This window comes from Taudactylus pleione, unplaced genomic scaffold, assembly GCF_031769625.1.
Source record: "Taudactylus pleione unplaced genomic scaffold, aTauple2 ptg000265l, whole genome shotgun sequence".
Classification (NCBI taxonomy): Eukaryota; Metazoa; Chordata; class Amphibia; order Anura; family Myobatrachidae; genus Taudactylus; species Taudactylus pleione.
In genome coordinates this window covers 635,354-649,333 of record NW_028284667.1, presented here as the reverse complement: position 1 = coordinate 649,333, position 13,980 = coordinate 635,354, and the positions used below count along the sequence as shown (strand labels likewise).

Here is a 13,980-nt window from a genome sequence, read left to right as displayed (position 1 = left end):
ATAGAAATATTATATGCAGACTGTACATTTTGCAAACATTTGTGTTGGTGATTGCGAAATCCAAACATTTTAAGATTTTGTTTTCAGGCTACTTCCTCACCCTCTTACAACAGCGGCCACTGCCTCGGTCTTCCCTCATCTCTGTGCTGTCTCCGACTTTACCAACTCCCCCATCACTCTCTCCGACCACCATCTTCTCTCCATCTCCCATCGCCTTCGCTCGCCCCACCACTTTTAGGAACACTCTCACTAGGTGAAATTTTGACTACTTTGACCCAACCAACTCCTCCTGTAGGACTCTCTTATAACCCCAATTGCCACTCTCCTGTCCTAATCTGTCTGTCTACCTCTACACCCTCACCACTGCCCAGAGCTCTCTTGATCCAGCTGTAACTATAAGCCTATGATGAATAACCAATCAAACATGGACCTCCACTCTATTCCATTATCCCCTTAAATGTTCTCACTCTGCTAAGTACCTGTGGGCAAATCATCCTCATTCACTGACTTCCACCATTTTACATTAATCTTCTAACAGCCCTTTAAACTTGCTAAACAATCCTACTTTGAGTCTCTCATTTCCTCCCAATCTCCCAACCGTCACTGTTTGGCCAAAGATGTTTGCCCCCTCTTTGCCCAGCTCTTTGAAATCTATCAATCTTCTCCTGATTTCTCCCCTTCTGGCCTTTCTCATATCACCAGCTGTCTATCAGCCATTTTCATATCAACAACCCATGCTTTCTTAAACTTCGTAACTCTAAAACACAAGTCATTGTCTTTCCAGTAACCAAAGTCCCCTCTACACCACCCCTCTCCTTCTGGACACCTTCCTGGCAGTACTGTAGAGCAAAGACCCATCAAGTAGTTTTCCACATACCATGCACAGGATCAGCAAAGGACTAATGTTTAAGGTACCATAACGTTGTTCACCTCAAAGATAGTTAGGGACCACCAATTGTCCCACATAGTCCTACCTAAATCAGACCCAGGCATCAAGATGTGCACTCCAGAAATATATGTTACATAGCTCCTATTACTTTGTTTATTTGACAATACCAGTGTTTGTTATTATCATCCACCATTAATACCATTGATGAATGTTATAAGAGGTTATACAAACCATTATTATTTTTTTTATTGTATTATGTTTTTGTAAAATAAATATGTTTATGGGGCTGATTCTGAGTCAGATGCCGCTTCATCCGTGTGTGCATCTTTTGTAGGTTGCACATCTGTGACTTTATGCTAATACCGCTAGAAGCCCTTCTCTTGTGTACATCCATCTGTATGATCAAGCACCGAGATGCCCCCTTCAAAGGTCTCCAGATGCTGCAATCATACTTGGTGCATCTTTAGACACCACCATCGATCGCAACTTGCACCAGGCCCAAGCTAGTGGCAGATTTTCCGTCTGAGGGTGGCCTTCCATTTGAGCAATTAAGCATCTGTGTACACAACCAGATCAGGGTCACGCACATGACACTCCCATAACACACCCATCTCCGTGCATCTGAATAGCCACTTCCCAGTCACTGCCCCAGGAACATCCATTACATTTCCAATACACTTCTGCATGTGTGCATCTGAAATCACAACTGCGACTTTGCACCAGTGGCGTCACAAGGGGGGTGCGGCCCGCACCCGGGTGTCTCCCGCCGAGGGGTGACAGCAAGGTGCAGACTCCCCCTCACTGAAAGGAGCCGGGTGCTGCACTGTAGCATTAAGTACAGCACTCGGCTCCTGACACTGAGGGAGTTTGCCGGCACTCCACACAGAGACCTCCTGCCCCCCCCCCTCCCAAATAATGGACACAGAGGTTTGGGCCCATTCCCACATGGCTACACCCCCTTTTCGGTGGCGCCGTGCGAACAGCGTCCCTCTCTGCACTGGGTGACACCGGGGGGAGGGACGCCACTGCTTTGCACAAACACATTTGGAATGCATGCACTCTGCCACTAGGCAAAGTAAATATAAGTAAATATAGAAACACTCAACTACGCCTGACAGAGACATAGCATGCGATTCAGAATCAGGCCCTGAGTTGGGAGCAAAGCAAAAACAAAACAAGTAACTTTGCACCTGGACAAACCATGTTGCAGTGCAGGTGGGGGAGATTAAGCTGGTTACACACTGTGACGATGTCGGCACAATATGTCGTTTCCGGCCAAATCGGAACTACATATTGGCCACATTGCTCAGTGTGTACGGCAATATGCGTGCTCCCACGGTCGCATGCAACACAATCCGGTCCGCCATACTGTACATCCAACCGGACGATATTGCATGCAGCCCTGTTGCAGGTAATGAAGGACAGAACGAGAGATCGTTCCGCCGTTCATTACATCGCGCAAATGTGCACCCACGGTACGATATGTCAGGACAACATATCGTACCGGTACACATCGCTCAACGGAACAATTCAATTGTTGCTCCATTCCGACACCTAATGCTGCAGGGAGAAACATTTCATCTCTGAGATGCAAGAAGAAATGTTTGCAAAGTCCGTTGTTTGGGGGCTCTAACCACTTCTTTAGACTGGGTTAGCCGCTTTGTGCAGCTAAACCCGATGCCTTTAGGCACATTAAATACTAATGGGCGCAATTGAATTGCTCCATCGGGCGCCTATTCGTATAGACACCCAGTAGGGGGCACACAAAAGAATTGAATTGCCCTCCTTATGCCTAACCCAGTGGTTCCCAAACCTGTGAGCTGTGGCACCCTTTTGTGCCTTGTGACACTTGTAGGGGTACCCCTCAGGTTGGTGGTCCATCACCAAATCAAATTATTTATGTAATGTAAATATGTGAACAAACAGAAGTGCAAACCAATCCACCACCACATAACTGAACCCAAGGATACAGGTAACCGCAATTTACTTCAATTTACTATTTCACTCTATTTTTTTCTGAAGTTCTCAATAACAAACGTAAACTTAGGGGTGCCGTGAAAACAATGCTGATAGTCTAGGGCGCCGTGATTCAAAAAAGTTTTTGAAACACTAGCCTAACCAATAAAAATGACTTAGCACTGTCATGATAAAATGTAGGTGTTATCGTTGCCTAGTGTTAGTATATTTCCTGACTATTATTACAATTGCACGTAGGTAAAATGTTGCATGTCCGTAAAGAAAATATAGAGATTGGTACAAATACAATAAAACAAACTCTGACAGACCTACAGTATATTTCACATAGAATTCACCACATCATTGCATTTGGGTCAGATTAGGATTATGAGGTCACTGTTTTCCCTTTTCCACCAGCTGCTGGTATTAATAATTACTGACACATTTTAGAGTCACATAAATGTTATCTTTCACTAAATTGTAATAACAATATTACAGTAAACCGTAAAGAACAGTAAAGAATAATTTCAAGGGTTGTTAATACGAAAGTACTAGGGCATTTGAAGGGTAACGTGTCTTATGGTGCATACACATGGTCAGATTTTGCTGGTTGATTTGAACGATAACGATCATATCGTTATCGTTCAAATTGACCAGTTTCTGGCCCCTTCAAACAATGGTCGATGCGTGGGCACAGATGGTCGATATCGACCATCGCCCGTGCATGTAGGCCAACCTGGTCGATATCGACCAGGTTAGCCTGTTTACTATAGGGACCCTTGATCGTTGATCGCAGGTCGTTACGTCGTTTGGGGGTTGGTGCATGTTGCTGTGTGTTCAATATTGAACATCCAGCACATGCAGGACGACCAGACAATGATATTGGATCGTTGTCTGATCGTCCCGTGTGTACGGGCCATTAGTCAGTAGAATGGTCAGTTAATATACAGCAAATGTAGATACAATATTAAAAGTTGCATATATTTGGTGCACATACCCCAGTCTTTGTAGCTGGTTGCTGTAAAAAAAAAAAAATCAAACAAGATTTTCATTAAGTTGTTATTCTCTTATTCCATATAAATGTTTCAGAATATAAATATATTTTATAAGCAAAATAGTAGGTGTCTTACACACAAGTTTACTCAGCGCACCTCTGCAAGATAAAAGGAGTTCCCAGCAAATGTTCCCAAAAGGAGAATGCATCAAGAGAGGAGAGAGCCGAATAAGACCAAAAAGTTATGTTTTCTTACACTGGCACAAATTGTGCTGTATTTGGTTGGGTTTGTTGCAGGTTTTCTGTTGTCTCCCAATTTTAGGATTTTTTTGTGACATGACCGAAAAAGAGGATCTGTTCTCTGTGAATGACGGGATCTCCTGGCTTACTGTCACAAGTTTACTGATACAGTACAGTAGAGCTCTCTCACTGTAGGTCTGATAAGCTGATTTAAATTTACTACAGTTTGCTAGTGTAAATTTAGTAAATTTGTGACGCGCATACCAACAAGGAGAACTTATGCCCATGCGCCCATGCAGAACTGCACGTATATGGCACTTGCACCTGCTTGTGACTGGAGAGGCAGAACGGGGAGAGGGAAGTGTCTGATGTAGGCCTTACAGTAAGAGCATCGTCATACAAATCTGTCTCATTCACGCCTGCAGAAAACTGCATGTACACCTGTTAGGAGGCATATCTTTGGCATCGGCTGCTGATGACTTGGGGTAAGCCAGGCGCGTGTGCTGATGCAGATCTGGACTCATCTTGAGCTATGTAGGATTTTGCATATGAGCGGAAATAAACTATTTTTGTATGCACTTTTTATACCTATTTTGGGAACATCCTCATATCAGACCATTTGAGTCTCCCCTATCCATGCTCCATTATTAACAACTCACAATAACCCATAAAATTTACCTGGGGGGGTAATATATTTGATTTGTACATAAAAAAGCCAGACACCAATATGGATAAAAGGACAAAGCTTTGTTACAATTAATAAGGTGGCAAAGTGTGCCTGCTGATTAACCATCAGGATGCATGCTTTAGGCCAACCATGGGCTACTGAATTTCAGACATATCAAATTACCCAGAGCAAAAAGAAAGGTCACGATATATACAACAGTACTTACATTCTTTTTACCAGAGGGGTCACCAATTGCAGCAACTGTTGCAAAGTACTGAATGACACGTTTTGTGTTGACAGTCTTGCCAGCACCAGATTCTCCGCTAAGGACAAGTTAGAATAAACAGATTCATCACTTTAAGTTGTAATGTTCCATAAAGGAAAATTATAATAATTCCAAGACAATGGTAAGAAAAACTATTTAAAAGTTCAGAGGGAAATCTCGATTATAAGTTATCTTCTAATTACATTAGCACATGCAAAACCAATGCATCCAGGTAAACACCAATCAGTCAGCAGGATATTCAGTAACATAGGTAAAAGTATTAAATATTAAAAAAAGAACTCAAACAATAAAATCAATAAAAATTGGTCAACTAGAATGAAAAGATTTGCAGATGTGTAACAGCGTAATATGTCTAATATCCTGTGTTATATAAAGGAACTCTGTTAATACAGCTGCTTAACAATATACAGAACTTCAAGTACAACTACTGTTCTTATAACTGTTTAATGTGGAACATTATTGTGGTAAAAGGATAGTTTGCAATTAACTTTTACAGAAATACAGCAAACGGTGCATCTTTTATTGTGTGGTTTTATGTTTAATGACTGTGGAAATAAATGTAATACAGGTCGAGTCTCCCATATCCAAATATTCCGAAATACGGAATATTCCAAAATACGGAATAATTTTGGCATGACTGAGATAATGAAACCTTTGATTTTTGATGGTTCAATGTACACAAACTTTGTCTAAGGCACAAATTGTTACCTTCAGGCTGTGTGTATAAGGTGTATATGAAACATAAATGAATTTCATTTCTGTACACAAACTTTGCTTGAGCCACAAAATTATTGAAAATATTGTATAAAATGACCTGCAGGCTGTGTGTATAAGGTGTATATAACACATAAATACATTCTGTGTGTATATTTGGGTCCTATTCCCAAGATATCTCATTATGGTATGCAAATATTCCAAAATACAGAATATTCCGTTATCCAAAATACCCCTGGTCCCAAGCATTTTGCATATGGGAGACTCAACCTGTAATAGTTTTAGATTATTAGTAAAAAGTAAAGAAGTGAGAATGAGATCAAATTGCCAAGACCACATTTAGCACAAAAGAGGGAGGGTGAGCATTAGCATATAACAGTACAGGAATATTGCTGTGTAGATACATTCTATAATGGTTTTAAACATTACTCACGTGATTAACATTGACTGGTTTTCCCGATCTAACAAGTAATAAATAAACAGAATTACAGTTAGATAGTCTCACATTTGTTAGATAAGAGGCTAGTGAAATAATTTGAAACACACTAACAGGCACTGGCATTGATACTTCTGGATAATGTGGAACTTTTTTTATTTTGTATTATTTATTTCCATAGTAACTGTCATTACTACACATATATGAACTAGTCACATCAAATCCACCAGACGCATGTTAGTATACACTGAAATAAGAAGCATTTTATGCTGTATAGATCTTTGCCTAGTTTTAATAAGGTTTCTCAGGTTATTTTAGCTAAAGTTGTTGGAAAAGGTGAGAGAGATAAAGTTATTATGAAATCGCTTCCAAAATGATTTTTTATCTGTCAAATTTACGATTTGTGAAAACTAACATCAAATTATCAATATTTATAGGTCCAACCTGACTGAAGAAGTCACAAGTCACGTGATGAAATGTGTAAGGGACTCCTGGCTGTGATGATCTATCCATGATGCAAAAGGATGATTCATATTTACCTATGTGATTCTCATAATACAGTATATAAACTTTGGGTACCGATTGGTTATCTATACTCCAGAATACCACAATCTGTGATTTTAAGGATATCAACAAATTTGCTAAAAGTCTTAATTTGTCTGGATTTTTCAATGTTTTATTACAAATTCACCAATTTGAATCACTTATGGGTGGGGACACTGGTTCCTAATTATCTGTTTCTTTATTAGAGCCACCATTACAAGCTTTTCGGTCGTACACTGTTCCTAATGTACAGAGGCATCACGGGTGTGATGACACCTAGTGCACACTCTGTAGCCTCCGCAAAGGGGACGTGGCCTATCGGGAAATCCTGATAGCGTCAGTCCGGGGGTGCCCCCAGAGACCTGTGCCAGCACTGTTGGCTCCTCCTCTGTGACAGGAGCTGAGTGCTGCAGGAGAATGTGACACTGCAGCGCCTGACTCCTGTCACTGCAGAGGAGCCAGCATTTTGTGATGCCACTGCTTATGGATTTACAAATAGTGGTTGTTGAGCTACCACCTAAAGACACTATGGGGTCAATCCAATTAGCCGCAAGTAAGTGTGGCTGTTTGCTTCCCTTACGATACCGCCTGACTTTAAGATTTTTATATTCGCACTACCATTGGTCTGCATTCAAAAATCTGTGAGCCTGGGGTGAGAGGGGAGCATGCTGCGGTGCTTTAGCTGGCGTTTCTACGACATTGCAACTACAACTCGCCCCCTTTACGGCTTATTGGATTGACCCCTACAGTATAGGAATGATTTGTTCTTCCTAGGGGTTAGTCCTATTAGGTGTGATTTGGGACCTGCAAGTCGTTCTCACAGCGAAATCACACTCAGTTGCAATCCCATTCCAAACCCGCAGTGCTTTTTTCAGAGGGATTTCACATTTTTTTGAGCAGGTGAAAATGGAGGGAAAAAACTTTACTTTATGGTACAAATGTCAGGACACAGTGCAGAACTTCTGCTACACCACTCCCACTTAATAATAATGTGCTAAGACGGGTTCAAATAGAATAATTTGGCCAATAAGGACATGTCAGTTTTCAGGTGAAATGTAAAAAAGCCCAACAATGGGTTAATTGTCGCGGGACAGGTATGGGGAGGTGTAAATTATGTGAGACATGTATGGGGATGTGTATTGATGGAAGAGGGGCTTTTGAACTTGCAGATGAAAGGTAAAAAGTCTTTATTCCAACTTTTTTCAAAACGTGTATGAAAACACTGAAATACTACTATACAGACATTTTTCTGAACCACAAAATGTCTGTAAATACTTTAATTTGATGAAAAACAGTTGCCCGTTATCATTTTTCAATCATTAATAAAAAGTGCACAAATCAGCCGTTTTACACCATTAAAAATCCTCCAGTACTTTCCTTACGCCCACTATCAGCCTTCCATATGGTCCTGCTATCTTAGTTGTCTCATTTTTGTGGTCCAGGATGGTTTCCCCACTTTTTCATGTTTTTCTCCCAGGTTGTATTTTGTAGAAAAGTTTTCCCCCCCCACCCCACCCCACCCCACTGCGACTATTGCAAATTGCCATTTCTAATTGTATCTTGCATTTCTCGGGTGCGCAAATTCGTGCGATGCATGCAATTTTCATTAAGCAAACTTGCATTCGCAAACTCGCTCCTATTTGGACTGAGCCCCTAGAGTCTCCATTTTGTTTATGCACTGAATGTTGTTATTTCTGTTTTTATGGTATATTCAATAATCTTTTTAGAATAATAGAATAACATGTGTTTTATTTTATTGTTTGTTGTGCTTCACAAACACAATTATTGAAGATTTTAGTAATATAAATCACTTGAACTATTTATTTCTATAACACCAGCTCACCAATTTTGCACTGCCTTTTATTGTTGTTTTTTAGTCACCTTCTTTCTCTAGATGAATGTTAATTTGTATTAAAATAAAAAATAAAAATATAGAACTTTAAGCTATTTAGTTATTTGTCCAGTTTTACAAAAGTTTGTCAAGTTATTTTAGCTAAACTTGTAGGGAGAGATGAAAGAGAGACAGTAATCTCCTTGTTGAAGTGATTTCATAATGATTTAATCTGACCGATTTAAGATATGTGAAAACTAACACAGAAATATAGACAATATTTTTAGTTACTGTCTGACTGAAGCAAAGTCTGCATCCACATAGATTTTCACATATCATGATAAGGAATCACTTCTCCAGAAAACCTTTTTGATAATTTGTTTTCTTCATTGATAAAGCAATGAAAGAATATATAATTAACATAGTTTAAAGAATCAATACATACAGTATGAAAAAAAGTCACATTCAATAACTGACTTCACATTTTTACAAACAACCCGCGAATAATTTACAAGACGACAGTGATAATAAAATATACTTACTGCGTAACATGTCATGGTAAGCGTTGTCAGCAATGGAAAATATATGAGGAGGCGCTTCGGACCGTCTCTTGCCCTTATAGGCAGTAACCACTTCAGTCTTGTAGACTGGGAGCCATTTGTAGGGATTCACAGTTACACAGAAAAGGCCAGAATAGGTCTGAAATGTAGAAAACAAATGATATTATCTCAATCAGTAAGTGGTGGATAACTGGTCAAGTCAATAGCGGTTGTTTCATCATTAACTCATTATTATTAAGCATCCTGTTAAACGACATTTTGATTGACAAGAAAAATAACCAAATTAACCTAAAGCTTGAAATGTAAAATAAATGACATTTGCATAATATCGGGACTATAGAACAAAGGATCCGATTCAGAGATGGACGCAAATACTGTTGCAACTGAGATTCCGCAAACAGCAGACTTGCAAAATTATGCTAGTGACTCAGCCGCCATCTTGTGCGCTGAGATGCCCACCTCTGGCTTCTGATATCCACCGCTTAAGTACAAAAGTGGGAACATCAGAGGCATCAGTTTCACATCGAACTTCTGAGTAAGCCCATGCTGTCTCAGACAAAGTAGCTCTCCTAAAGCTGCATACAAACTTAATGATATGCTCCATGAGCGATATCGTTAAGTTTTTTCCCTGGACTGCTGGGCTCAATATCAGGAATGACATTGAGTATACACACTGAACGATATTGTTAATGATATCGTTCAGTGACGGCACCCTCCCTCATCCCTGAACATGCACAACCTGACAATATCGTCAGGTTGACCTGCAAGTTCAGGCGATGAAATACATCATTAACGATTTGCGGGAGCGCACATCGTTAACGATATTGTGCATACACACATTATCGTCCATATAGTCCAATTTGTCGTCTAGTGTGTATGACGCCGGGGCCTCTGCAGCTGGGAATAAATTTGCAGAGCCTCACTAGAGCATGCCGAGAAAACGGTCACGACCTGTGTTTTCCTAACACCCGCCCCGTTACCTCTCCCAAATGCTGACTGTCACTCCTCTCTGTGACCTCCGTCACTAATCCATAGCTTAGCGTGTGCCGTGCAGCTTTGACACATGCACAGTGACAAACAATCGGCCAACATCGATATTGAGGCCATATAGTAAGACCTCTCTCTATAATGGAAACTGGCATTGGTTGCCATAAACACAGGAAACATATCTATATTTTTAAACAAGCACATAACAAAAGTTGCACTATACATGTGTGGCCAACTATAGATTGTGGATCCATAGCACACATTCCCAGAAGAAATGATGCTGGCTAACAAAAAAACCCTTGCAGAATAAAGTAACAAAGGACTTTTATATAAAAGAAATTAGCAGCCTGCCCCTGTGGTAGTTTTTATTATCTGAGGTTTTAAAAGATTGCTTTGTAGACGACAATAGTCGTTTTTCCTCCTGACGTCTACATGATAAGATTACGTTTTGATGTGACATGCAAAAGGACCGTGTAAAGTTGTCCATGAGAAAAACAGTCTCCACTTAAATCAACTCCAGCCACTTTAAGTGTCTGTCCCTGTGCTTTATTTATTGTCCTGCCAAAGCCGACTCTTACCGGGAATTGGTCTGAAATTTTGTATCAGTAAATAGGGCTTACATTAATTTTTCTGGAAAAACCAGATAATACATATCAATCTCTACATGGTATAACTTAAAGTCCATCGTGATATATCTTTAACGCTCTGACTTCCGTTTTTTCATTGACTTGCTTCACTAAAGTCATCACTGCTCAGTTCCCTTATGTCATACATTAATGTTTCATACATGACTTGCTTCACTAAAGTCATCACTGCTCAGTTCCCTTATGTCATACATTAATGTTTCATACATGACTTGCTTCACTAAAGTCATCACTGCTCAGTTCCCTTATGTCATACATTAATGTTTCATACACCTAAACCCTTCTCCACAAATGCTCTATAGAATAGTGAAAACTGCATCAAAATCCGTCCAGTGGTTCTCGAGATTAGCCCGAACACACAGACAGACGTCTACCAGGGACTTTATTTTATGCTATGCATAGATATAAACTGCAGGAAATGAGCAAGAAAAGAGGATGGATACTGTATAAGGCATGATCCAGGTTACTTACATAGATCATCCAGTTTGCGTAGCGTTTACGTAGATTAAACAGCACAGAGGCTTCATTCAGATGAGTTAACATGGCCATGTCTTCAATCATATCAAACTTTGGAGGGTTCATCTGTTGAACATCTGCATCTTTTACTACGACAGTCTAAAGCAAGGGGTAGAAGTAGCCAATATTTACCTGGGTTGGGCATCATACAATACATGCTTAACACCTGTAATAAGTTGCATTTCTACATAACAGTATTTCAGTGCTTATAGAAAGTACATTGGGATACACAGTATTACCTTCAGCAAAATGTGTTACTACTGTTGCTCAAAAGCAAATTCAGATGGTTTGCTCATTTTCATTTATTTGCAATATATTTTCTAAATAAAAATGTATAAATAATATATATTAATATAATATAAACAATAAGTATATCAGTTATAAATGATCATAATGTTACATTAACATACAACATTGATTAATATGTAGTTTCGCTAAATAGCTTCTGCCTGTAGGTTTATAACATTGGTTTTGAATACACCAGATGAGTAAATGTAATATAAAGACTTTTGCCATGTGTATATGCACAAGCCTGGAGGAAATGGCAGAGCCTATGTAATAATTACACATATGCAGACCCCCACATTAGTGCTGTAAAGGTCATGGCTGTGAGAATAAACCGATTTGTTGCCTTAAAACCATTTGTGCTGCAAACAGCCTCAGGCATTTCGTATATTTCACCTTCCCACCAGCAACTTCAACAGTGACTTTTCCTCCACCCGTCTCCTTAATCTCAGCTTCCAGATAAGCTTCTTTCTCATCAGGTATCCAGCATTTCTTCTTTCCTGTTCAATAAAGCATCTATATTACATTACACAATATTATTCCAAATGTCATGTTATCAACATTTAAAGATGTTTGTGGCTTTTACTTTATCATACCTCTTTTTCATGGGGAAAAAGCACTTTTTTTTTTATACATATACGTACAAAAGATCCAAGGTGCTATAAGTGTCTACATTAATTAATACACATATATGTTGCCTACAGGAGGTCTGTATCCAGTGATTGGAAGCCTCAAATAAACAAAAATAAGCCAACATTTATGTATACACACATCCGCCAGTCCACAAAATGAATAATTAAATTAATTAAAAATATATAAATTAAACAATAAATAATATTATTATTAAACAGATGTCAGTTCTTTTTTTAAAAACAATATCTTTAATTCTACAAATTGTTTTATTAATGTATGAATTGTTATAAGATTAATCTAAATATGTTAGAACTGCATTCAATTATAATAATTTAGAAGATCGATCGATCAAAGCAACAAGTTTATAGAGATGATCATTCATATTCATAAAGTTGGAATATGGCTGATTTATATCCACTAGTCTGAATGAAGAGAACAGATGAATATTCCCTTAGGAATTTTTCCCAGATCTCTTCAGTAGTGGGAAAACAGTACTCTTCATATGGTAAGTGACGAGTATAACTTAATGCAGTTCTGATTTAGATTATGTATTGTTTTATAAACACACACATATATATATATATATTATATATTTATACGCGCACACACACACACATATATATATATATATATATATATATATATATGTGTGTGTAAACACATGCAGGCATATATTTATATATATATATGTACACACACACATACTGTATATATCTGTTGATGAATAGGAGTATCTGCAACAATCTCAAACTAAATTACACAATTGCTGCTAATTATTGTACAGTCACCTACTAATAAGTCATGAAATATTCGGCAGATCTTATATCGAAGAAGATAGGTGTTTCTATGTAAATGTGCAATAGTACAGATGTAGTTAAGAGTAACTGTAAAAACTAAAATTATCCCAGCATATCAAAAACAACTGTCTATGAAGCTAAAAGTGTCACTACGTCTTAAATGTCTTTTCAGAACTAGTACCTGCTCTCCTTTGATGTCCCCAATAACTTTGTAAACTTTTTGTGAATTTTTGCAAGGACATTAAAAAGTCATATAGACAGAACAGTTGTAAAACAAAAACAAGAGAACCCATTATGTTATTAAGTAAAATAAAAAGTTAACTTGCCATCAAAAGCCACCGTCTGCTGTATCATTAACTCTTTATCACTCTTCCTCAGGAAGGACGCTGCCTCCCCAAAATCTGACATGTCCATCATTTTGACAGATTGTAATGATCTACAGTATCAGTCACTGTAAAACAAATGTTTGCAAAGTTAAATATAAAATATCTATATAATACATATACAAATATGTGGATAGCAGGTCTATGGACCTATACATACACTGTCACAAAATGATTCAGTAACCTGTTCTTGATGTGTCCTGACTTTTATATGAGGTCTCCAAGGTCAGCAAGCCCAAGTACCTTTTGGTTGAATCTAAATTAGTCTGTCGGGTGCTGGTAGATTGGTGACATTAAACATACACTTCTGGGGGGAGTGGTTTATCAGGCTCTTGTTTGTCTCTTCACTTCATTGTTGGTACATTGTTGATAAATGACCTAATGGAACAGAGAAATTGTTTTCCTAATCACATGTCCCAAAAACATGTGATAAAATATGTACTTCATAGTCCTGAAAATATTTTCTTATCACAGTCCATTTCAACATTAATGGCAAAGTAAAGGGTTGTAATATTTATTTGCTGAGAAGGTCTATACTAATATACAATCATCTAATTTGAGTTATCTACAAACACAAATAATAATTTTTTTCCATATTAACCAAGTAAAAAAAATCAGA

General features: G+C 38.4%; 1 protein-coding gene across 2 annotated transcripts in view; it reads right to left on the bottom strand.

The window, feature by feature from the left end:
- Positions 1-13,606, bottom strand: part of MYH15 (myosin heavy chain 15) — a 69,722-nt gene extending 56,116 nt beyond the window's left edge. Inside the window, exons 1-8 of one of the 2 annotated variants that reach the window (XM_088481107.1) lie at positions 13,522-13,606; positions 13,305-13,429; positions 11,945-12,048; positions 11,219-11,362; positions 9,099-9,255; positions 6,180-6,207; positions 4,973-5,069; positions 3,843-3,863 (exon numbers count right to left, since the gene is read on the bottom strand). In XM_088481107.1, coding sequence (XP_088337233.1) covers positions 3,843-3,863; positions 4,973-5,069; positions 6,180-6,207; positions 9,099-9,255; positions 11,219-11,362; positions 11,945-12,048; positions 13,305-13,395 — 642 coding nt within the window. In that variant the 5' untranslated portion in view covers positions 13,396-13,429; positions 13,522-13,606. The remainder of the gene's footprint in view (positions 1-3,842; positions 3,864-4,972; positions 5,070-6,179; positions 6,208-9,098; positions 9,256-11,218; positions 11,363-11,944; positions 12,049-13,304; positions 13,430-13,521) is intronic. The other variant, XM_088481108.1, reaches the window with a different exon arrangement.
- Between the last annotated feature and the right edge of the window lie 374 nt (positions 13,607-13,980).